Raw genomic sequence first — 24,661 nt, forward strand, 5'->3', positions numbered from 1 at the left:
AATGAACCCGGTGCCCACAGATGATGTTGCAGCTTTGCATCCTAGCAATGCTTTACTTTTAAATTTTGACGCCTTAACTCCTTTAGCCACTTTTTATCAAAGTAATTTGGATTTGTTGAAATCAGAACTTATGATACGTCCAACAACGTTGGCAATGTATGAAAATGAAAAAAACATGAAAATCACGACAATAATGGACCTTTTAGACATGTTAAAAATTTATAAAATTGTATTTATTGAAACTTACAAACTAGCGGTTATTAGTGCTAAAATTCCAGTATTCAGTGCTGCATGTGAACGTACTTTTTCCACTTTAAAACGTTTAAAAACATGTGTGCGTAATTCTATGACCAATGAAAGACTAATTTATCTTGCTGTGACCAACGTCGAATCTGTCGTGGCAAAATCTTCGAACATCGAAGATATTGTTAAAGAATTCGATGCTGCTCACAACAATCGTCGAATATTACTTCATTAGGGGTAAGTCACTTCTATGCGGTTATACATACATATAACATTGCAATGCGTGCCCAATTAAGATTTTGAGGGCCCAACCGTTGGCCCACCCTAGAATTTCATGCCTGTTCCGCCACTGCTTTAACACCCCCCAAATTCACTCTAATCGTGCTTTTAGCACAGTTTTTGTGGTCTTCGATTTGCGCCATATCATAACAGGTAATATAAAATAAAAACTCCAACAAATCAAGAATTAAAGGGAGTCATTCAAAATTAGCACCCACTTGGAAGCCACTCCTCGAACCTCCAGCAAAGACACTTTCGCTATTTTACCTCTAACCCCTGCATTTGTTTCTGCAACTCTTCACACACAAGTGATTGCCTCCTCAACTTGGTGGTGCGACCCAGGAAATATATAGATACGTTAACGCACGAGTGTACGTCGTGTCAACAATCCCAACAATGTGTTTACACAGTTTTTGCATTCTTAGCTCGTCTTTGGGTGCATTCAGCTGGTTACGTTTTTCAAAAATTCGATTTCCTTATTGAGGTAGGTATATCCAAGGCTCTGAAAGAGGCAAATCTCTCTCTCTCTCTCTCTCTCTCTCTCTCTCTCTCTTGGTGTCCTTTAAGTGTCTTTTATTCTACCCAAATAAAAAAATACAGCATTGGGTTGTTTGTGTACAATTCTTTGATGAAAATTAATAGAAATTGCTGCTGGAGGGCGCTGAGGCAATGCGGGAGGCACATTAGAGGCTCCAAATAATTATTATTAGTGGCAGCGTAGTGCCCCGTGACGTAATCCATGAAGTTGCTAAGCAAAATGTGTTTGTGGTAATGTAAAGAGTTTATACAAAAATAGCTTTAAACTACTGTTATAATTACAAATATATCTGCACAGCAATCGTGTCCTGTTTAAAAACAATAAAACTTAAAAAAATTAAGGAAGAAGAAATACTAATCGGAGTTGAACACGAAATAATGCACATCCATTTCACGGACATAATTATTGAAGACGGGAAATTAAAAAAAAAAGAAGAGGTGAATATGGATGGATTCAAATTAAATTGAGTGCATCGGTCACTATTAAATATTTATGTTATTGACTTTCAATATCCAGTTATGAATTAAATCAATTAAACTAGAAGCATAGGTTAATGTAAAATATTAACATGCTAACAAACACATTTATTCTGCTGTGGGTTACCTATGTTTGTGTCAAGAATTTAGTATTTTCAATAATGGATTTGTACGATTCAATAAATCCTTTATTTTATTGTTGTAAAGTATTTGGTGTTATACCGTACAGGTTTCACAACGTAAAAAATGATCGCAAATATATACTCTGTCGTTACATGTTCATTTATTCTTGCATTATGTTAACGCCATTTTTTGGTAAGTGGTTAGTGATAATAACGAACGTCAGAAAATTTAATGTTCGGAGTTGGTTGTGCAATTTTGAACGTACAATGTGAATGTAGATACATTAAAACTATATCTATCCACATCTACCTTTTTTCTAATCGTGTTATCTTTTCAATTTCACGGTGTTTTAATTTAGATAAAGGTGTTATTAAGAAAATTGTAGTTATTTTTATTACATTTAAATTGTTTTGCTAATGTGGTAAGTAGGTAATTGCGCAGTGGATAAAACCACCATTTTTTTAGTTTTTCACGCCATTTTAACGGACTACGTGACTCCCTCACTGGTTTTGAAAATGAATGCGGTTACAGGAATAGCAGATTTAGTTCAAACTTATGGAACAACAGTTGTGGTTATGTTCATATTTGGATCCAATTATGTCAGAAAAGAGTGTATTATTGAAGCTTTAAATGAAATACATATCGTCGACAACAAATTAGTAGAGTTTGGTTGTATGTTGCCCCACAAGCATACGAAATTTTTTATTACATGTTTTGTCCAACTGAACTTGTTTTTTTTTAAATAATTTTTGGTTTTTTAGTTGTATTACTATTCGTTGCAACTGTTATGGCATGTGTGGAATATTTAGACTGTTATTTATTCATCTGCGCAGTCATGTCGTCGAATACGTTTTGCAACCTGATATGTGTTTTAGCAATCACCATAATTGTGTTAGAAGAGATTCAATTTTTCACGTACATTTTACTGCTGAAACACAGATTTAAATTGCTGAATTCGCTGCTAATAAACAAATTTGCGCAAAATAAAAAGGGTTACGAGAAAATTAACTGCTTCAAAATTCATCCCATGACAATACAGAATGGTGATAAGGGAACGATTGTGAAGCTTAGATCTTTACATCTCCGACTCTGTTTTGCTGGGAAATTATTAAATGAATATTTTAGCATACAAATTCTGCTTGTAATCGGATTCGCTTTTGTTGGATTCACAACAAATGCTTATTATTCTTTTGATGTAATTTCTGACAACTTCATAAATAATAATAGCAGTTTTGACGATCTTCCTACAACAATAATTTGGACTTTTGCCAAATTCGCGGAATTGCTTTCGATATCGGTGATCTGTGCTATAACGAAAAATGAGGTGAGGTTAAACATTAGTATTTTCAATTCAATGGCTCGAATCAATTTTCAGGTGAATCAGACAGGCGAAATATTGTATCAGTTGAAGCAAAGGTTTAAAAAGACGGTTGCAACGCAGGTAATAAAATGAAAGCGCAATATATTGAGTTTCTGTGTACTGGAAACCACCAATAAGCCGCTTAGGATTATGATAATGATAATTTACAACCCCGGTTGGTTGTCTGGAGGGAACAAAGGTCTATGAATTAGACGTACATCCGACATTTTAAGCAAACATACGTTGTAAATCATAAGCAGGTACCATAATCTTGAGCAGTTTATTGGAGGTTGCACTTTTGGAAACACTTTGGATGAGATGATTTTTTTTGTCAGATACATCTTTTCGGCAAGCAAATAATGCACTGTGACTTCAAATTTACAGCGTTCGATTTCTTTAATATCGACATGACTCTTTTTTATGGGGTAAGACATTGTTTAGCCATACCGGACGTCAAAGCCGGACTATAATCGTTATTAGTAATATTATAATTACTCTTTTAGGTTATCGGTTCAGCAGCAACTTATCTTACGGTTTTGATACAATTTGAGATTGCCGCTAAACGTTCCAACAAAAATGATTCCCTTCATTACGCAGTAACAGGTAGAAACAACGGAGCACTGATATCTTATTCAATGGATCAATGATAACCATGTTTTAATTTTGATCAAAATCAGCGATTCACCGAATGATGTAATTTGTTATCGCACCTACACAATAATCAAGTGGAAACTTTAAATTGGTTGGTAGTTTTATGCTCACAAAACGCAGCACAAAATGTAAATTAAGTCTAATCAATAATGAAAAGAACCGAGGTCAAATGGATTAATTTGATTAAGGTCAAGACTCGCCATTTCCCTCTCAAAGATAATTTTCAGTAAACGACCAGTACGTTACCCTTTCCGTCTTCACTATCATTCTTATCATCATTGTAGTATTCTTATCTTTAACTTATCACGACGGGACTACAAGATCATTTCTTTATAATTACTAAGTTGCTAGTTAAGACAAATAAGACAATGGCATCGAAAGATTACACAGTGTTAAAGCCAGGTGTATCTATCAAACCTGTGGTGTCTCATAACGAAATCAATATCATTTTAAGTGAAGTATATGGATTAAAATGTACTTCACTGAAAGAATTAAACGGATATGATGACAATAATTACCATGTTAAGGTTGAAGAAAGTTGGGACAACAGTCACATTCAAAAGATCAATACATCCGGATATACTTTAAAAATTGTGAATTCTTTGGATTCCGAAAAACCACAGTTTTTTGAGGCACAAAATGAACTGCTTGTTTATTTGGGTGAGTAAAAAGTGTTATTAAAAAGTATATGATGTACATTTAAATTATGTCGCAATATGTTTGCGAAATTGTTTAGTAATAAGCTAATAAGTGATATTTATATTTTATGTTCATTATAAAAAACTTAAAATAAAAAAATGTTACACTGTTGCTGTTCCAGAATTATAAGTGTCAAACCACTAATTTTTAATTGCTGAAATTATAACAAGAAAAGTTTGGCCAAATTTTCACCTACCTAGTCAAAATTTAGTTTTGTCTTATTTACTAAAAATTCAACACCGATTGTTATTATTTAAAATTACCTGCATATTTACAAAAATTAAATTATACGCCTGATGATGGCCCAAAATTTATTCGTAACGACGACATTTACGTGATTTGCGAAAATAAAATTTTGAGTTGGAAGTTGACAAAAGTACAGTAAAAGATTTGCATATAAAAAGGCTAATTGGATACAACTTCCCATGTCCCTGATATACAGTCCAAGAAATCCAGCTTCTTCGATAAAATTTGATCTTGCGAAGTCTTATTTATTTTATGATAACTCCTATAAGTTAAAAAAATACAGACAATATCAGTCACAGTTTTTGAAAAAAGTGGTCCATGGGGAATCTTGTGTTTTTGACGTTTCATTATCTCTAGAGTATGAAAAAATAGGTCTCTCATTTTCCTCTGTTGTCTGTGTCGATTTTTATTAGACAAATAATCTCAGATCGAACCGATTATAGTCAAATTTCGTCATTTAGGAATGATAAAACGCTAACCAAAATTTGTCTAATCATCTCTACCAACAATTCGATGACGTCACCTCAAGCTTTTGCATGGTACATGTTATTTAAATTTTATAAAATAACATACTTGTGTTTATGAATTCGTTTTGAGTTTTTACCTTTGGCTTCCAGATTAAAAAAAAAAACAAAATTACAGTAATACTCGTAGGAGGGAAACGTTGACCTGCCGCTTGTTACCTCAGTTGGTTAGAGTGTGTGTTGAAAAGGCGGACGTCGACAGTTCGATCCCCTCTTGGGCCACTTTTTTTTTTATTTTCGTTTGATAATTTTGCCTTGAGGAATTTATATTCACTTAATTTTGATTTTTAGGTAAAACAGGCATATGTTGCCCCACACCTGTACAAAACAAAACTGGCCACTATTACATAATTAAACAATTTTCCAGCGGTAAACATATAGTGAGGCTACTAGAATTTATTGATGGGTCAATTCTGCATCAAGTGCCTTCTTCAACGAATCTTTTTTATGAAAGCGGAAAATACGTCGCCTCGTTGGATGAGGCACTACAGGTAATAACATTAAATGCTTAATGTCCCAGTTGCCACTCTTAATTATTCTTCTATGTTAGAACTTTCATCATCCCGCCTACGATAATCACAAAACCGTTTGGCATCTAGAATCGGTTCCACAACTGTCACAGTTCTTATATGCTGTGTCTGATACCAATCGGAAGAAAATAGTAGAAGAAGTGATTGAAGAGTTTTCCAAGAGGGTGTTGCCCATGGGTCCAAATATGAAACGCGGCATGATACACGGGGACTTTAATGAGCAAAATATTTTAGTAGAAGAAAAAGATGGTGTTTGGTGTATTAAGGGTGTATTAGATTTTGGTGATAGCCATCTTGCGTGTTATATCTATGAGTTGGCAGTCACCATGACATATATGATGATCCAAGGGAAAAGTCTTGATGTTGGCGGTCACGTTCTAGCAGGTTACAGTTCCGTTAGAGAAATACCACTAGAGGAATTTAAACTGTTGAAGGTGGGTAAGTGTCGTACGAAAATCGAATTTACAGTTGTTTTTTTTCAGGTGTGTATAGCAGGTCGACTTTGCCAGTCTTTGGTTCTTGGGGCATATTCAAGTCTTCAGGATCCAGACAATTCATATATTTTGGTAACATCAAAACCTGGATGGGCTTTGTTAGAAGAGATGTGGGTGCAACCGGAAAATGCTTTATTGGAACGTTGGAAAAATATTGTAGAAAGTTATAAAGCCACGTAGATAAAAGAACAAAATTTATTAATATTGCGAAATAAACATTTTTTTTAAATCATTCAAAAGTAACGTCATTTTATTTAACTACATTTGTTTAGAGAATACAAAATGGAACGATCTAAGGAATTATAAATGATGTTAACCTAAGGTATAATAATAATAGTAGTAACAATAAAAATTGCTATAAACTTTTCCACTCAACGCTATTTTTTTATAGTGGTAATTGTATTTGAAATATAATTTTGGAACATTAGCTAAAACGTAAGCAGTGGCGTATCGTAAATGGAACGATTGCGGATTTAATCCGAGATAAGCCACTGAAACCAGGCGTTTAGGCTAACATTTTGCTTCGATCACTGTCAATATTGACAATAATATTTTATTTTACAATAATACTACATGTGTTATGTTAATTAATATAAGTATAACATTGTTTAACATAAGCTGTATATACTCTTAGGCAATCGTTAACAGTATCTGACTATCATTTTTCATCAATAATTAAATAATTCGTTTATTTTTTTACAATTTACATATTATCATTCCTTATGTTTATTTTTATACAAATTCAAGCGTCCAGTTTGGAATTTAAAGCATTTTCATATTAATTTTATCAGAGTACCGGTATATTGAAAATTTTGTAAATCAACACTGTAAAAACTTAAAAGTTATATGGCGACAATAAATTATAACATAACATTATGTACAAAAATGTTTACAAGAGTAGGTTAAAACAAAATATTTACATGTTCAATAATTATCATACAATTTGACTAAATCCTAACTACTGCGAAAATACTGACAATGATAATAAGAAGTGAACACCTAAACAAAAAATTGGTGGTAACTCTTAAAAAAATACTTAATTATAATTACCTACAGCTAATATCCTATCAAAATAGTTCATCCATCAATCCATTTGGACGTAACACCCTCTATAAATTTTTTTAGAAAATTTGAGTTTATTGCATAATTTTACTTATTTGTGGCATTCTAAGTAAACGGAATTCGCATTTTGTGCCAATTATATAAAAATATAATCACAATCGTTACGAAATAATGAAAGCAGGTACATATTGAGGTTAATAAATATGCAACAACCCAAAAGTTCACTTACAACAAAAGTCCTTTCTTAAGTCTACGTTTTGGAATTATTACATGTAACATTTTCCTACTTTCTTAAGAAGTCTAATATTTAATACCGGTAATAATGGAATGTCATGGGATTTATATAGTACATATACATCCAACAAATAAATGTAACAAAAAACATCAGTCTTGAATGTGTCGTTTCTATCTGAGAATTCCTGCCGTCTCATAAAACTAACGTTGATTCCCATTTATTAGGTGGCAAACATTTCTCCAATAAATACGACCAGGTAGTACATTAATATACATCAGATCAGCAGAAGCTGAGACGAGTTAAACTTATTAAATTATATCTACTATTGCTAAGTGCAGCACTTTTTCGTCCAAGGAAATTTATATTAGCTGATATAATAAAGTCATTTTTGAACACACTTCTCACGTCTTCTTTATCTTGCTCACTAATCATATAACAACAGCACTGTTTTTCAAACAAATTATTTCATCCACTTCTTGTTTCCTAAATTTTAAGCTGCCTTGCACGTCTGGCAGCATTGTTGCTGATACCTTAGTATCTTGCACATATTCATAGTTTTCACATTTGGGCAGAACATGGAGTGATCTTTACACTCTGTATCTAAAATGAAATCATTTGATTTCGGTGTAAAGTGCATGCAAATCAGTTACCTGCAGGAGCACATGGAGACCCTTTGCAGGACTTCATGACTGGAGGACGGGGAAGATCTTTGCAGGCTGTCCCTGCTGGTTTTTTGGTGCCGTACCAAACACATTGAAGAATCCTATACTTAACACCCTGCATCTCGCAAGCGGCGGCGCACTGTAAATTGCCACAGTTTCAAAAGAGATGTTTTTGTCAAAATTATAATTAACTATATTAAATAAATAAATACATCTACGAATCCTTCGGAGATATATTCTGGGTTGCGTCCTCAATTCACCTCGTACAAAATCAAAAAGTTTATTTCGCTAAAAAAATAAAATTTACCTCTGACCAAGCGCCAACTTTCCACTTGCCGACACATTTCTCATTTGTGCATTCTTGCCTGTGTGTTGGCTTACTGTCTTCATCACATTTCGACTCTGATACCGTCACATTATCAACCTTACACTTGACTAATCTCCTTTGCATGGCTAAATCCAAATGAATTAGCAATGAGCTAAAATTTCCAATGCACATAATCTACCTGTATGCCAGTTGAAGCACTTGGATTTTTCGCACGGGGTCCACTCGGAAGTGGCCCATCTGGTGCACTCGTCCGAGGCACATTCACGCTCGGTCGCTGGAAGGGGCAGTCCAGCGTCTTCGCACAAGTTATGGTCGACACCGTGTGTCATATTGTGTAACCTAACAATACATCGGATTACCCTCATCTGAAAGCCATTTCCGCCGCAAGTTTCGGAGCATTTGGACCAATCGGAAATGACCCATTCAAATTTTAAGTTGTCCGGAGTTCCTTTACCCAAAACGACCATCGACCCGGATTCGTCTTCCTCGTTTTCAGATGTGGTCGTAAAAGGGTTCTCGGTCAAAGACTGGCGAGGGTCGTCAGGAAATGCCACCATGCGATGACCGCGAGAATTGCTGAAGGTCTGGAAGGGCCACAATTGCTGCAATTTTGATTAATATTAATTAGCTTTCCGTGTATAATAATACTAATACAGGCGTCCATGGAATTTTTCGTTTGTTTGTAATGTAATGCGACATAATTCTGCTAATGAAATCCCATGGAAACACAGAACGAAACTTAACTACATTTGCAACACTATTAAAATTAACTCGGTTTAAAGTTTAACGACTACATGCAAGTTTGTAACGAAAGACGTTCTTATAAAAGAGCGAGTTGGCTCGAGACTATTCAATTAGCAGCTCTCTTGAAAGAACGAATTTGAGGGTGTGTATTTGTTTACCTATAGGTAGCAGTGCAGACATTGTGTGTGCATTTAAGAGTGAAGAGTTTGGAATTAGAAAGATATAATTACAGGTGTCTTCATGCAACAGGCATGTGAAATCGAAAAGGGAAACATCGAAAATATGATGTTATGTACAAATGATGAGATGTTAAAGAATTTTAACATTAGAAACTTGTGTTGAATTTAAAAACGTAAGTTGTTACTGAAAAATTACTTTTTGTACTTCGCTTGTATTATTTTTATATTAAGAAATGAGCCACAATGTGTTATTTTTCTTTAAATACCTGTAAAATCTATGACTGAATGCTACCGATTTATATATCAACGACTATTAATGTTTGTGATTTTTTTTTATTAAACCTTTAGTAACCTATTTAAAATTTTATGATGGCATACCTGATTGTCAAAGTGACAACTGTGAACTTATGTATTAGCGCTGATGCCAATAACTCAGAATTGCCAACACAAAAATTTGTTTCAATAATAATTAATAGTCACCCGGTATATTCTAACTGAAATCTCGAAAGAAAATTCAAAGTATTTGTTTCCCATTTCGTCACATAGAACAAAAATATATACTTTTGTGTCTGCCACAGTTTTAATACACAGAGTCAGCTTTACACTTACAGTTAATAGCTACATGGTACAGTTAACGTTATAGCCTTTCTACTGTTAAAAAAATAGTTTAGGATCTATGATGTTATCCAAGGAATATATAACATTATGATTAAATAACAAATAGTACTTTAAACACCAAATTTATCTAATAAGTAATTTGTTTCTTTTTATGAGAATCGAAAGTACCTGATGGTAGACATCATTTTTTTATTAGAGACCATGTGTCTCGTTTAGTTTCGGTTATAGTCTTCAGGATTTTTCTACACTAGATTTTTTTATTGGTTATCAGTTTGAGATTTAAGTCACAACTGCCTTTGTTCTTTTAGGGTTTTTTCGAGCTCAGTTGTGGCTTTCAATTTTGATCACGACTTATTAGAGAAAAATTCCTGGAAGAATGTAAAGTAGATGCCAAACATCGTTTCATTTCAATACTAAATATTTAGGTCGAATCGTCCAGGGCGTAGATTAAAGTCGCATTCGAATTTATCTGAATTTATTTCCATGTCTTTGAACTAAAAGATAAGAAGTCCTATCGACAAAAACATCTGTTGAAGCGGTAGGACTTCAAAAATGTATTCTCTCTTTGTTGGACGATGTTATAAATTTTTGGTATTGCGTATAGATCGTCACGAAAGAAAATAAAGAGAGAGATGAGTTTAATGAAGACTGTTAAAGTAGTACCGAAAATAAACGGAATTAGAGCTTTGGGTGGTACTACTGTTCTAAATTTGACGTAAATTAATGTCATCATAACCTTTAACAATTTATTTTATTTAACTTTGGAAACTGATAAGTCAGCTGACACAATGTTGCTGTGGTGTCAGCTGTACAGTAATACCACCACCACTACCTAAACAACTCACGTTATTTATACATATATACATTCGTCTCTCAAGTCTAGCGTGTATCGCTAGGCCGGAATGTACGGAACGTAATTTTTAATAAAGATTTCATTAATCATCTTTCCTAAGTTGATGTGTTCTCAAAATTTTAAGAGATTAGAGGAGACCTGTTTGTAATGATACAACTTTTTAAAACTTCTCAGTAAACATTCTACGGAACCACACATTATTAAAATATTAGTTGCCAGATTTGAAATTACGAATTTTAGATTTGTCATTTGTCCATATTCGATTGCGTTACACAAAATTCACTTGACACACTCCTTGTAAAACTTTTATGACTTAGGCGGCTAAATCACCTATAAGTCAACCTGGCTATTGTACGCTTTATGAACTAGAATTGCAAAGATTATTACTGTCAATTGTTGCCATAATGGAGCTTTAAAGTTTTACTAGGTATATGTGAACTGAGTTAAGTTATACAATAGCCAGTTTGACTTATGATAGTTTAAGCCGCTTAAGTCATAAAAGCTTTACAGGGTGTATGTCAAGTAATTTTTGTATACTTAACATGGCCCTGTCTGTAGAACAGAATATTTACCTAAGTTTAAGGGTGGATATAAATTGTTGGAACAATTCCTTTATCCCCCCACTCGATTAATTGCGACGTAATCGTATACAAATCTGTCACAAGGTTGACAAACTTCATGGCAAAAACAGGGAGCAGCAACTCTTTGAAGCAATTTTGATGACTCGATGCTATATATATGGGTCTGTCAATTTGATTTTTAAGTTTATAGTTAAAAATTTCAAAAATTTGAATATATTTTAAGCTGTTTTAGCTTCTACTAAATACCAGTTCTAGCATTGTAAATTTCACGGATTTTGGATTTTGATTTTGATTATGAAAAGAAGTTATTATTTTTTCATTTGAAACAAAGTATGAAAAGCATAAGAAGAAAAATGGAATACTCATATAGAGTGTTCCAATAAAAAAAAACTCAGTTGTAGATATGTTGGGCCTCAAAAGTAGGACACTATGTATAAGAGAAAATAATTTTGGTCTATGGGGTATTTTGTAAATTCTAATCAGCGGTTTTGAACGTTTTTTATGGATTTTTGAATGGCGTCATGGGAGCATTAATTTTAATTCGGACATTAGTTATGAAAAGCATTTGCTACACCGTAATTCATAACCTTTGACATTTTTAGAGATTATTATTGGTATTACAAATTAATATTAATCAATAGATATAGCAGACTACCAGTTATTAACGATTTTTAATTAACCCGGCGCATCCACCAATTTGTTTGTTTGGTTGATACTATCTATATATGAAGTAAATGTAGCCAGATACATAAAGCTGACTCTGCTTTCACAATTTTTGGCTGACGCTCGTCTCTTATTCTTTAAATAATACTTCTGAAAAGACTGACGCCACAGTAACTTACTTCTAAGACCATAACTTCACATTTATCGTCGCTTAGCCCTCACCTGCAGATTAGATATAAGTCTTTGAAAGTGCGGCATGATTCGCCCCGCCGAACTCGCCGAATTCCCATAATAGGGTTTCAGCGATTCAGAAGAGCTCGCCGGCAAACGCGAAGGTACCATTTTATCCTTTACGCAGCACAAAATAGGTAATTATAAGCGTAAACCAACACAAACAACCCTAATAAAGTTTAACTTACGTGTACATTATCCGAATGAAGTGTTGTACTTTGCGATGAATACATGTTTATGTTGTTCGTATCCAGTCTCAGAGAGGGTAACGTGGGGGTGAATAATCTCGTTCTAGGTGTGGGTTTCTTTCTAACAACGTCCGGTCTTTGTTCGTGAGAATGGTCATCGCTGCCAAAGATCGGACTAGTATCGTCCCTGTTAACGTAGACATCCGAAATCAGATCGACGCGATCGGGTTTATTGCCCTGTTTCTGAATCTCTTCCGAGGTGAGGAATTCTCCGGGTTTGGGCCGTACGGACAGTTGAATACCGGCAGAGGACCGACCCGCAATGCAAGTGTAGCGGCCGCTGTCTCTAAAAGTCAAATTTTGTACTCTCAGTGCTCCTTTTTTGGAAGTTTTGAATTTTTTCGACTTTGGTAAGAACTGTTTGTCTTTGACCCACTGGATTTTCGTACGGTTGAAACGCTTCACGGGGCATTTAATTTTGATGGTGGTACCAGCAAACACAGTTGCTGTACCTCCAACCTTTAACGTAATTTTCTTCTTCTTGAAGTCGTTCTGAATGAAGGAACTGTTGGAGATGTCGATTTGGGGTTTGTCGCTTTCTACTATACAGCTCTTGGTGTTACAGGGCTTCCGATCTTGTGGTTTGGGGGACGGGCACAGTTCTGGAGATCTGTCGACTGTGTGGTTTTGAGCCATTACTTGTTTACACTCCACTTTTCTCGATTTTTCGCCTCCTCCACACGGTTTGTTGCATCTGGACCATTCAGACATTTTCCATCTAACTGGGCAGTCCAAGACATTGCAGTATTGTCGATCTGGTGGTGGGGGTTGCGGGCACATGTTATTTGGGACTATGACAGTGTTACCACCCCCTTGGGTTACTTCGTGGATACAGTTCACTTCTCTCGTCTGGATTCCAAGGCCGCAACTTTGCGAGCACGGAGAAAAATCCGAGTAGTTCCATCTGGGTGGGCAAGGATGGTCGTTGCAGGTCCTCATTAAAATTTCCGGTTTGAGTTCCATAGGGCAAAGAAACGGTGAAGTGACCTTTTGCGTGTCGTCTCTGACACAGTTCACGATCAGCTCTTGGACGCCTCCTAAACAAGTAGCACTGCAATGGGTGTACCCTTGTTCCTTCCAAGAGTACGATTTACCTGGGGCGCCTCCTGCGACTTTGATGTCAGATCGATAAGGATCATCCTTAATATCTAACCCTATACGTTCGGCTGAGCACGGTTCCATGTAACACTTTTCTGTTTCCATTGGTTTCGGACCACTACATTGTTTATCAGGCAATTTGGCTATGGTTCTTGAAAATTCTAAGAAAATTTTGCAGTGAACTTGACGTTTACGCACTCCTTCACCGCAGGTTACACTGCAGGGTCCCCACTCGTCAGGCACGAACCTGTAAGTAACAGATGGCTAGTGAATGGGGAAACATGAATTTGAAGCAAACGCTTTTGTACAATTATCATTATTTCAAGTGCACATGCTGAGAAAACAATTAAGTACGTACCATTCACCCAGAGGCAACAAACAATCTGTGTTAATGTGTTAAAATGATGATGGAAATACGTCAGTGGTGAGAAAAAAGTTTGAGAAGTCGGCCTGCATAATTAAAGTGATGCATGCGGAATTCATTAGAGCGTCAAATGCAGTCCAATTGTGGTAACACTGTTTTATAATTAAGGGATAGATTCTGTTGAATATTTAGTAGTGTCTGGATATGAGCAAATACTGTTGATTTTGTTATTTACTATTTATAAACAGTTGCAAATAAGCGGAGAATAAACATGTGGAGTGGAGTGGTCACAGCATGTGGTGGATAGTGATTTTCTGCACACGACGTTTCACGAAACGAAAAGATTGTAAAATCAATCAAGACGAATCTAGGAGATTAGCCCATCACGCTGTCACTGCACTGTTTGTGTTGATCATATTTTATGATATATTGCCGATGTTGGTTAATATATTAATATTATTAACAATAATAATAATCATTAAACTTTATGCAGGCTAAATTTGAAATTATTTATCAACCTTAAAGAGTCATCGTTGTTTCCAAAAAGATTTAAGCATCGGCGATGGTCTGAAAACTTGGGGTTCGCACGCACGCAAAGTTGTAAACTCTGAGGAAACCGTTTCTGAAACCACTTATTCCAAATATGCATATAATGAACGTACATTTCGATGAAGTCCATTGTTTTTATGAAAGAGTATAGTCTTTCAAATTCTCTAAGGTTATATGGCTCCACTAAACCTAATAATGGGAAATAATAATCCCTTTTGTGGTCATGGTCACCATCATGAGCCTACACTCATAAATCAAAGATTTGTCCCAAAATCAGCACAGATCCAGATTCAGCTATATAGCTTATTTGTATACAAATAGAATTTGTCCGTTCAGTTACTAGAAAAAACATGAATCATTTTTCTAGGATAGGATTAGACATTCTCTTGAATCGACCTCTGAAATGGATTACGGATGGTAGTAAGTACATTTGAAAAGATTTACAATTGTAGGTTTGCTTTATTATTATTAAGCATTCCATTATCGATTTCACAAAACCCTAATTCTACAACAGCCATATAAGCTTAGAGAATTTGGACGAATTTTACTTCATTTGCATGCTTGCACGTTTATTTCTTCACTATTCAATTTTCAAAATTCAAAATTTCAATTTCAGAAGTAGTAGTAGTAGTTGTCAATCCGATAACACAACTACAGAAAAAAATAAGCTAGAATCTCACCAACTGTTAATCATGAGGTTCAATAAAAATCAGTTAATCTAGGCAGACACTTTCCAATTTGTTCTTTATAAAAAAAAAACCTTTTTTGTTGTGATACGTTTATCGTAAAAACAGAAATGATGTCGGTAATAAATATTCTCTTATAGAAGTCTAATACATTTTAAATTATTATCGGGTTTGGATTTGATTAATGGTAATTGGCGTATTAAGTAAATCTGTACGTTAGAAAGAAGTAAAATTTGTCATTGGGTATTTATAGTGAATATTGGAAAATACTTTTATTAAATTACCAATTCGACTATTTTCCTTCTTTCGAAGGCAAATTAAGATTTTAGCGAGATAATTGTGATTTTTATCGAGAGATTTCAAACAAATAAAAACTAACGAGCTTCGTTTTCCATTCTACCCTTCGTCGGTATCTTCCTTAATCCAATTCATGAGTTTAAGTGTATCCACTCAAATCTTGTTAGATATACATCATTTGAGTGGAACAGAGCAAGCTTTATTTTCGTTGAAAGTAAAATTTTTTAATGTGCTCATTTTTTCAGCCAAGATTTAGCTTCTGCCCTTAAGTTGCGTGACGCTCAAATTAAATTTAAATCTTGACTTGGCATGCAAAAATTAGAAGTGTGGAAGATTTGAATAATAGCCTGGCGCTTGATTGAAGCTTGGAGGAATGAGAGAGCGCAAACTGAAGGGAACGTGTGGGAATGGTAATGAAGTGTGAGCGCAGTGAAAACAGCATTTTTACGAAGCATTTAAATCATGGATAAAATGAGATTGTGCTCGACAACAGCTGGTGCTTTATTAAGAAGCTTATCACCTATTTATACTCGTGTAGGTCCCGACGTTTTACCACCCGTTTTCCTAGCGAAATCGCAGAAATGATTATCGTTCTTAGTTTGACACAGGGGGAAAACGGCCAACAAAACGCCGATTAGTCGAAAAGGGTGCACTTTATAGTTTTAGAGAGAGAGAGACAGAGAGAGAAATAAAGGATTAAAGACTATTTGTGTTTGCAGTACCTCACATATACCCAACCGCAGGCAAAGAACACTCTGAAATCGCTGAAAACACAAGGCACACAATATCGACATGTAGTTGGGTAGTGAAACGCACAGGTGGAATTTAAATTAGCCTAAATGAGTGAAATATTAGTGAGTGATGGAAGCTCTATTGGAACTATCGAGTGGCACGTACAACCCAGATAACCTATCGAAATGGACCTGTACACACAAATACAATTGAATTTGTGGTAGAATACTGAGTTATCTGCATTGTATGAGCATCAACGGATAGTGCTACGCACACGTAATTGGAAGCGTAGGTAGATTGTGTATAAAATGAATTGGTGTACGCATGTTAACAATTCAATTTAGTTTAAACACACAACAACAACTGTTTTAGCGCCTGTATTTTCTTGCTTTAAAAGAGACTGTGACGAAGTGGAATGTTTAGAGTTATATTAAGCACTTAAACAGGCTGAGACGAGTGCTGAATACATTGTCTTCACCGCGTTAAACTTACAACAACGACACGTCTGTTTATTGTTGCAGATTTGTCATTAATTGTTACAAGATTAAATGTATTGAAGGACTTGCAAAGAAAATAAATCACTTTTCGCCGAACGACACAAATATTTAGAAATATACTTCCAGTTCTAAAAAAGTGAACACCGATCAAATAACTTTTGGTTGCCGATTCTAACACATCGCGTAATACATATGTTAATACATTAAACGCAGTTTAGCTGAAATGATCAAAGTTTTTATAAAACAACGAACCATAAATTGCAAGTTTGATGAATCGCGAGAAATATTTACATCAGAATCTCCCTACAAATATAAAATCTTTTGGTCGCTGTTCGCTATTCTAGCACTCGAAATATACCTACCGAAATATGGTGCGTCTGTAATTACTGTAAAATGCTATCTAACCAGTGATTTGCACACGCACTAAATTCCAATTTATGTCACACCAGATCACATGTAGTGTTAATAATTTATGGCGATTTGTGGTTCTTTGCTTAGAGATGTTGGTGGCCAATATCTTTGGTCATGAACATTCATGAGGATTCTGAATATTTAACTGGATAAATCAATTCTATTGTATACAATTCTAGTGTATTTGACATGGCCAAACAGATGCAGTGTATAAGTAATTAGTTAGTTCTAAATTTATAAAGAGCAGTCAGTGAGATAACGCATCTGTAAATATACAATAAATAAAGTGAATTCTCAGCCATTCTAATTCTCCACATAAACTGTTTTCAGTTGACATTAAAATAACGTGAGAATAATTTGAATATTTTATTACGTTCAAATCTGTGTATTAATGAAACTGCAGTGTCGGATTGAGGACATGGGGCTCGACCGGGAAATTTACAAAGTGGGGGCCTGTGGTATCGTATACAGATGTTGTTTGGGTATTATTACTATTATTATTTTGAAAAAATTATGTTGTTTTTGGAATTTTGATGACGCTACCAAGAAAAAACAAAGCTAGTAAAAAGATTGTGAAAGCTTATTGTGACAGAACTTCCCTCGCTCTTGAAGTATAGTCCAACAAATTCCGCTTTGTTAAACAATTATAAAATTAAATTTTGCGATTTTTGTTTTGTGATAACTGTTAACCTCTATAAAATGGCGTAATTAACGTCCACGCAACTCCTACGTCTTTAAGTATGAAATATATTTAAAGGAGATAACTAACGAGAAAAAATATAGACATTCTCAATTTCTCAGTATATGCTTAATTTCGACTGCTTATGTTTATACTTCGACCGAATTAGACTTTTAGCACGTTCAGATTACAAGCATTAGCGGTTAAAAGAAAATGAAATCTGGTTGATTTTGTGTCCTCAACGCAGAGGAAAGGACACAAAACAATCTTAAAATATCTTCACGATTTCACAACATTCGGTTTTTGCAATTCCAAAGTTAAATTAAAAAATATTGTTATACAATGTTATTTTTTTTCCAAAAATCTGGATGCAAAGGGTAAAAAGTCAACACGAATTCATAAATCACACATGTAGGACTATACTATTTTATAAAATTTAAAGAACCTTTGTTCGGTAGAATTCTATACAATTTTGAACTTTTTCCCAAAAATTTCTATGTCAAGGGGAAAACTCAACACGGATTCTAAATTACACATATATGGAGCAAATATGTAGTTCCATAAAATTTAAGAAACATTTCTTCTGCATAATTATAAAATGGCGTCATTATTTTTTAGGAGGCCATGGACGAAAACATTTTTATTAACGATGGCTTACGATAACCTTAAAAAGCTTGCAAGTTTTCAAACTTAAATTGTAAAATGTTTTTATACAATTTCGATTTTTTTCTCAAAATCTGGTTGTCTAGGGTGAAAACTCGATATGAATTCATGCAGGAGAGTGCAATTCTATAAAATTAAATATATATACCTAATACCAAAGAAAGGGGCAAATTAGTAGTAAGTAAAATGGTTCGTTTTACCCCACACTTTGTTTTTTAATTCATTATAGGGTGCTTTATCATTTTTTTTAAGAAAACAGGCCAATTGTGACGTTGCAGAGGTTTTGTTTATTTTTTTTTGAACATCTCAAAAGTCAGCGGTTTCTAGATATATGGACCCCTGGAACCATGGTTAGAATCTTTAGAAATCCACATGGGGTGAAATGTTAAAAAAAAAAAATTAAAAAAACTTCACGAGAAAAATGGGCTTTTTTTATTTTATCGAAAAAAGCAATAAAAACTTCAACGTCAAAATTGGCCTGCTTGCAGTACCTTAAAATATATGAAAAAACAGGTAAAAAATAGCGTAAATAGATGATAATCCAATCCTTAAACCGGAGTCATTCAGATGAGAATTGGATTTGAAATAACAAACAATGCTTTTGGAATTACCAAAAATTATATGTCTTTCGTAAACATAAATTAAAGAACATTTATTCGGCAAAACTTTAGTCATTATTGTTTTAGAGGGTAATCAACGAAAAAAAAAAAAAAAAGATTAACGATTTACCACGGTTACAATAAATTTAAAACAAAAAATTTTAGAGCATTCGGTTTTGCACTTTCAAAGTTAAGTTGCATGATGTTGCAACTTTGATTTTTTCTCCAAAAGTCTGGATGTCTAGGATAAAAACTTAACAGGGGTTCATCAACCACATGTGGAGGAGTATCTTATTTTATAAAATTTAAGTAATATTTACTATTATAAATGTTGGAGATGACGTCAACAAATTGTTGGTAGGGATGATTAGTCAAATTTTATTAGCGTTTCACAATCTACACGATATTCGTAATCCACATATAAAATTTAACAATTGGTCCAGTAGTGTCGGAGATTATCGGTCCAATAAAAATATGGATAGACGACAGACAGACAGACAGAGAGACAGACAGACAGACGGACAGGCAGACGGACAGGCAGACGGACAGGCAGACGGACAGGTAGACGGACAGGCAGACAGACGGAAACGGGAGACCTATTGTTTCGTACTGAGTTTACACTGTAAAAAGACGCTCTTATTTAATATTAACAAATAGTGTTTTTATGCGTCTGTTATATTTTTAGGAACATTTATTGCGTTTGTAAATGTAACATCCTGAATATGTGAAAAATGTAAATAATTGTATAAAAAAAAAAAGTAGACTGCTTCGGCGCCCATCAGGAAATTTCCCGGTGTTCCAGCGGCACAATCCGACACTGTAAACCCGTGATTAGAGAAACTATAAATTCAACTACATATTTAGTTTGGCGATTAATTTTACTCTTTGTAGCATATTCTTTTTGAATGCAAAAATCAAGTTTTTCTTTACCCTAAAAGTGATTTAAATTTTTAAGCTCAAATTAAATTCTTATGGAGCAGATTTAAAGTATTTAAACAATTTAGACTGTTTCTAGAGCAGACAAAGAACGTTTAACATGTAATTGCTGTTTAGAAAATGTTTTTTGCGTAATGTAACATAATTATAATACGAAATGGTTTTATTAAAAAATCTAGAAATACATTTACGCAGAACTTCCTACGCCTCTGAAACATAAAATTTACCACAAACCGTTCGGGCGTATTTTTTAATTAAGATTTGCTTGTTTCTTTTTTTTTTAATTTCGCCACTTTTTTAGCGAGAATTTATAATAAGTCATTTAATAATGTTATTTCGTTATCTAAATCTGAAACGGTAAAAAACAAAATTGGTCTTTATTACATTACTGCTGTTAATTATTGTTATAAAGTATACATAATGATGTGGTAAAATAAATTTAATTTGAGGAACAATACACCGACAAATGTTTATTTTTACTTGTGTTTAATTATAGTGTGGTTTTAATAAAAAATATGTGTTGTGCTGATGCATCCGAGATTAATATCCTTCATAATTTTGTAATGAAGAGAATAATATTAAATATATTTTACATACATATATCCGAAAAATAAAAACAAATGCAATAAAAACAATGTCTGCTTTTTGCTTTTTTTCATTTAACTATTAAATAGCTGTGAAATTAGTAAAATGTTTGTTGATGAAACATTCTGTACTATATGTAACCGTTTGTAATTTTTTAAAAAATTTAAATTGTATGTCAGATAACCAACCTACTACACATCATTGTAGAACTGTTTTTTTCATACATTTTGGTCTCTTTTGGAAAAGGCTTTGTGCTAATTTTCTCTTTAATAAAGTAATGAATTTTGATTTCTTGTTTTGAATATCCAAAAAAGGGTGGTCTGTTTTTTAACCACTTAAGTATTTGGCTGTTTCGTCAATATTAGTTATTATCTTATTCCTGTTTTTTTTTAATTATTTGAACATGAACAAACGAGCAACACTCCATATCTCAGCCCTTGTTTAACAGAACTCTAAACATGCTTAAAGAGTTTTCTATCAGATATCTTTCAGTCTAATTACCACGACGAATTTCAGAAATGTCCTGGTTTGTGTTAACAATTTTTTGTCCTAAGGTGAATCTCTGAAATTTTAGAAAATTAGTAGACATTTTACTTTCTCAGCAGCTGTATTTTCTTGGATGAATGATTATAGTAAAATATAAAATATGTTTTTTTTTTGTGTTATCAAAGGGTATAGAAGGAACATGCCATGATGCAATAATGCATTTAGTGAATAAATCGTGGTAAATGGAGACCAACAATAAATTTTATTCTTTATAAATGATGGAAAATTGTTGTTTTCAGAAAAGTAGGCCTAAGGAAACAATCAATGTTAATCTGCAAATTGGACAGAAAAACATACTGTAAAAGCCTGCTCTTCCTTAGCTATTTCTTGTTTTTTTTTTGGTCTAATCACCGTAAGTAATATTTTCTCTTTGTGAAACTAAACAAATCTATCATTGGCCATTGCATATCCAAATCCAGAAAAACACAAGAGGGAAAAATCAAATGACTGAAGGGGAATCAGACTTAAAAAACACAAAACAGACTATTAACTATTTTGGTACGGCGATGATGTAGCCACCCGTCTTATTTGGTGTAAAATAATTTTGACAACGCATAGTATTCTCCAGTCAAAAATAAATGACTAAATTCGATATTGAGATAAATATTCGCATAAAACATTTCTTAATTTATACATTCATCATCGCACTTAAATTTTATATGCTACTGTAGCTGCAGTAAAGTTTTACGGCTCTGTAAAAATTAAATTGGGCTTTCTCAAACGATGGTGCTTTATTATGCTTTTATATGTATATTTGATACCATTAAATTACAACGGAACGTAGTCGGAATGATTTTCAACTCACGAAAGGTTTCGTATAAAACGATGTTTTTGTTGTTTCTTTTTGTTTGCAGTATTATTTGTAATTTAATTGTGAGTAAATCCAAGACTAATTTAGAAAATAATAAATTAAACACACAGAAGGAATTAACAGACAAAAAGCACTAACACTGAAAGCTTAATGAAGGAAATGATTCAGCAAAACACATGAACTTACGTGCTTTCAGAAGGCACAACCTGTTCCCCTACGAGTCTTTCAGCGTGGGCCGGTGGCGGCGGAGGATACGGCTGAACCAGGGGTTGAGTGTGGTATAAGCTGGGGAGGAATTCCTCGCTTGTGTCGATGTGATGCGGGCACTGTATACCCGTAGAACACGGTTTACTCTCGATTGGTTTAAGCTTCTGGGGGCATAATGTACTAGGCTTGTCTGCGGAGTCTCGACATTCAACCACCCTCACTTGTGTACCTTCACCGCAAGATACTGAACACTGCAAGGTTTCCACGATAAATAGCAAAATTGGCGGCACAAAAGACAGCACAATTACGTAAAAAGCATATAACACAAGCATAATAGAGTCGCATAATTATGAATATCACTTGCTCTTTTGTTTTCTAGTTTCACCGTAAGCGTCGTCAGGTAAAGAAGTTCTATTTTATCTGAGTGGACCGACTTACCCCCGACCAGGATGAAGCTATCCATGCTGGACAGTCCATCCGATTACAAGCTTCTTGAAACCATGGTTTGTGTCCGGTGCACTTCTGATCATTAACCTGAAACGTTATCCGATTAGAGTGGAATCCCACAGAGACCGAAATAAACAGATCCAAAAAGCCATTGTTGTAATTCTAGCACGTAATTTTCAATCGAAGAAAGTTTTCAGTGATTTTCATTTGGGTAATTTCGACAAATAACGGTTTTATGACTCCCAGTTGCACCGTTGGAAAGAGTATTGAGACGCAATTAATTTCTTTTAAAACCTAAAAGAACGGAGTATCGTGTACTAGATGCAGCCGCTTTATGGGTGGATGCTGGAAAAGGGGTTATCATAAAATTGTAAGTGCATCGTTGGGTAAATAAAAGCAATGTGTGTTTCTAAGACGTTAGTTTTTGAACATTTTGATATATACATAAATGAAAAAAAACTTCTTCGAACCTCATTTTAAAGTACTTCTACATGGGACATCAAATTTCTGTCAACCGATGTGACGTAAATTGTCAGCTTAATTTCGAACTGCTTTTCTCGTACATCAAAGTCACAAAATACTGTCGGCATTCGTAAAACTTTTGGTATACTACGAGGATAAATGAAAAACAAGACGTTATTTGTTCAAGTAAAAAAGTAATATTCCACGTTTTTCTGTTTACATACAATTTCAACTTTTTTTGTAGTGATAACATAAATCTGCAGACAGAATGTGATCGATCATTTAAACGAGTATTAAATCGAAATTTGAAACTTTCATAACAAAGTATAAGAAACTGAAACACCGAGAGCTCAGTTTTCTGTCGTTCACAGTTTTCAAGTGAAGGTGAGCAGCGTAAGATTTACAAGGTGTTTATTTAAAACTGTTGTGTCTGATAAAGACGATTAACATTGTGGACAACCTTTAAAGCGTAATGTTACGTTTTGTGGACCGAGTTTTTAATTTTAGCTTCAACGAATTTGAATTTTTGGTTTAACGTGATTTGTTTGCAATTGCGCCGAATTTAAAAATGAATAGTTTCAGAACTAAAATAAACATATTTTCTTTCTTGCACTAAGTGGAAAACGGGAACATGACGCTAATTTGAGATGCACAAATATTAGAAGTACGTTTTTCATTTTAGTTCAATGATATTTTGCTCTTTTGTTTTCTTAAGCGTAAACTAAGGAAGTATTGTAATAGGGTTCATCCGACAAATGGGTACTTTCATGTTTTCTCGATGTTTTATGGTTCTTAGAGTACGAAATAATGTATCTCCCGTTTCAGCTGTCTGTCTGCCGTTTGTGTCAAGTTTTATTAAACAGATAATCTCCGAAATTACCGACTGCTAACCAAAATTTGTCTGATCAACTCCACTTACATTGTAATGACGTACCTTTGTTTAGTAAACACCTTTTCAATTTTATAAAACAATATACACTTGTACATGTGCTTTATGATTCCGCCTTGTTTCTGATTATTATTATTATTTTTAGTGTTTAAACCTTCTTTTTCTTCAGTTACATAATACGTAGCTACGTAGCAAAGACCTCTGGAGGGGCGTTTTGCTTTGTAAATGAAAGATTTGCGGTTCGGTAACCGGTGACGTTTCCAAATTTTTATTCATCAAATCAAGAACGGTAAACGTTTCTTTCTTACACTGCGATTGGTATTATCTGTAGTCTTTTCTAAACAACTGGATTTATCTAATTGTACTTCAGGGGCGAGGGAAGTTCTCTCTAATAACATAAGACGATTTTTTTATTATAAAAAGTTCGTGGTTCGTTAAGTTAGTTTAAAAATACTTTTTTTTTGTTCTTTTACAAGAGAAACAATCTTGTTTTGTGTTTGATAGTTGCATTTTAGATTTAAACTTTCAAATTGACGCGACGGTAATCTGATAAGACGAAATTTAAAAAATCTAAAATTGGTTAAGATTCGCTGCAACGGTCGACTCGTTATCCCCACCTTAGCGCAAATCGAGCTG

General features: G+C 34.1%; 3 protein-coding genes across 4 annotated transcripts in view; 2 read left to right on the forward strand and 1 right to left on the reverse strand.

Moving 5' to 3' along the window:
- The first annotated feature begins 1,832 nt into the window (after positions 1-1,832).
- On the forward strand, positions 1,833-3,824 carry LOC135134025 (putative gustatory receptor 28b). Its single transcript, XM_064062592.1, has 6 exons — positions 1,833-1,851; positions 2,125-2,331; positions 2,421-2,983; positions 3,035-3,100; positions 3,355-3,444; positions 3,523-3,824. The coding sequence occupies exons 1-6, from the start codon at positions 1,833-1,835 to the stop codon at positions 3,664-3,666; spliced, it is 1,089 nt and encodes a 362-aa protein (XP_063918662.1). The 3' UTR covers positions 3,667-3,824.
- A 100-nt stretch (positions 3,825-3,924) lies between these two features.
- LOC135134692 (uncharacterized protein) lies at positions 3,925-6,865 on the forward strand. Its single transcript, XM_064063460.1, has 4 exons — positions 3,925-4,330; positions 5,431-5,630; positions 5,690-6,103; positions 6,152-6,865. Exons 1-4 carry the CDS (start codon positions 4,039-4,041, stop codon positions 6,341-6,343), a joined length of 1,098 nt encoding a protein of 365 aa, XP_063919530.1. The 5' UTR covers positions 3,925-4,038; the 3' UTR covers positions 6,344-6,865.
- A 951-nt stretch (positions 6,866-7,816) lies between these two features.
- Positions 7,817-24,661, reverse strand: part of LOC135134691 (protein madd-4) — a 318,408-nt gene continuing 301,563 nt past the window's right edge. Inside the window, exons 10-17 of one of the 2 annotated variants that reach the window (XM_064063458.1) lie at positions 22,666-22,761; positions 22,207-22,478; positions 12,508-13,912; positions 12,311-12,436; positions 8,629-9,052; positions 8,430-8,575; positions 8,111-8,261; positions 7,817-8,060 (exon numbers count right to left, since the gene is read on the reverse strand). In XM_064063458.1, coding sequence (XP_063919528.1) covers positions 7,951-8,060; positions 8,111-8,261; positions 8,430-8,575; positions 8,629-9,052; positions 12,311-12,436; positions 12,508-13,912; positions 22,207-22,478; positions 22,666-22,761 — 2,730 coding nt within the window. In that variant the 3' untranslated portion in view covers positions 7,817-7,950. The remainder of the gene's footprint in view (positions 8,061-8,110; positions 8,262-8,429; positions 8,576-8,628; positions 9,053-12,310; positions 12,437-12,507; positions 13,913-22,206; positions 22,479-22,665; positions 22,762-24,661) is intronic. The other variant, XM_064063459.1, reaches the window with a different exon arrangement.

This window comes from Zophobas morio, unplaced genomic scaffold, assembly GCF_036711695.1.
Source record: "Zophobas morio isolate AGI-343-1 ecotype UQ-CSIRO unplaced genomic scaffold, CSIRO_AGI_Zmor_V1 ptg000023l, whole genome shotgun sequence".
NCBI lineage: Eukaryota > Metazoa > Arthropoda > Insecta > Coleoptera > Tenebrionidae > Zophobas > Zophobas morio.

What these genes read in the sequence shown, in the direction of transcription:
- LOC135134025 (XM_064062592.1), top strand. An exon ending in GTGCTATAACGAAAAATGAG is followed by an intron (nt 2,984 to 3,034) that starts GTGAGGTTAAAC and finishes ATCAATTTTCAG; the next exon opens with GTGAATCAGACAGGCGAAAT. An exon ending in AAAAGACGGTTGCAACGCAG is followed by an intron (nt 3,101 to 3,354) that starts GTAATAAAATGA and finishes TTTTTTTGTCAG; the next exon opens with ATACATCTTTTCGGCAAGCA.
- LOC135134692 (XM_064063460.1), top strand. Translation starts at nt 4,039, where the DNA reads ATGGCATCGAAAGATTACACAGTGTTAAAGCCAGGTGTATCTATCAAA. An exon ending in TGAACTGCTTGTTTATTTGG is followed by an intron (nt 4,331 to 5,430) that starts GTGAGTAAAAAG and finishes TTTGATTTTTAG; the next exon opens with GTAAAACAGGCATATGTTGC. An exon ending in AGGAATTTAAACTGTTGAAG is followed by an intron (nt 6,104 to 6,151) that starts GTGGGTAAGTGT and finishes GTTTTTTTTCAG; the next exon opens with GTGTGTATAGCAGGTCGACT.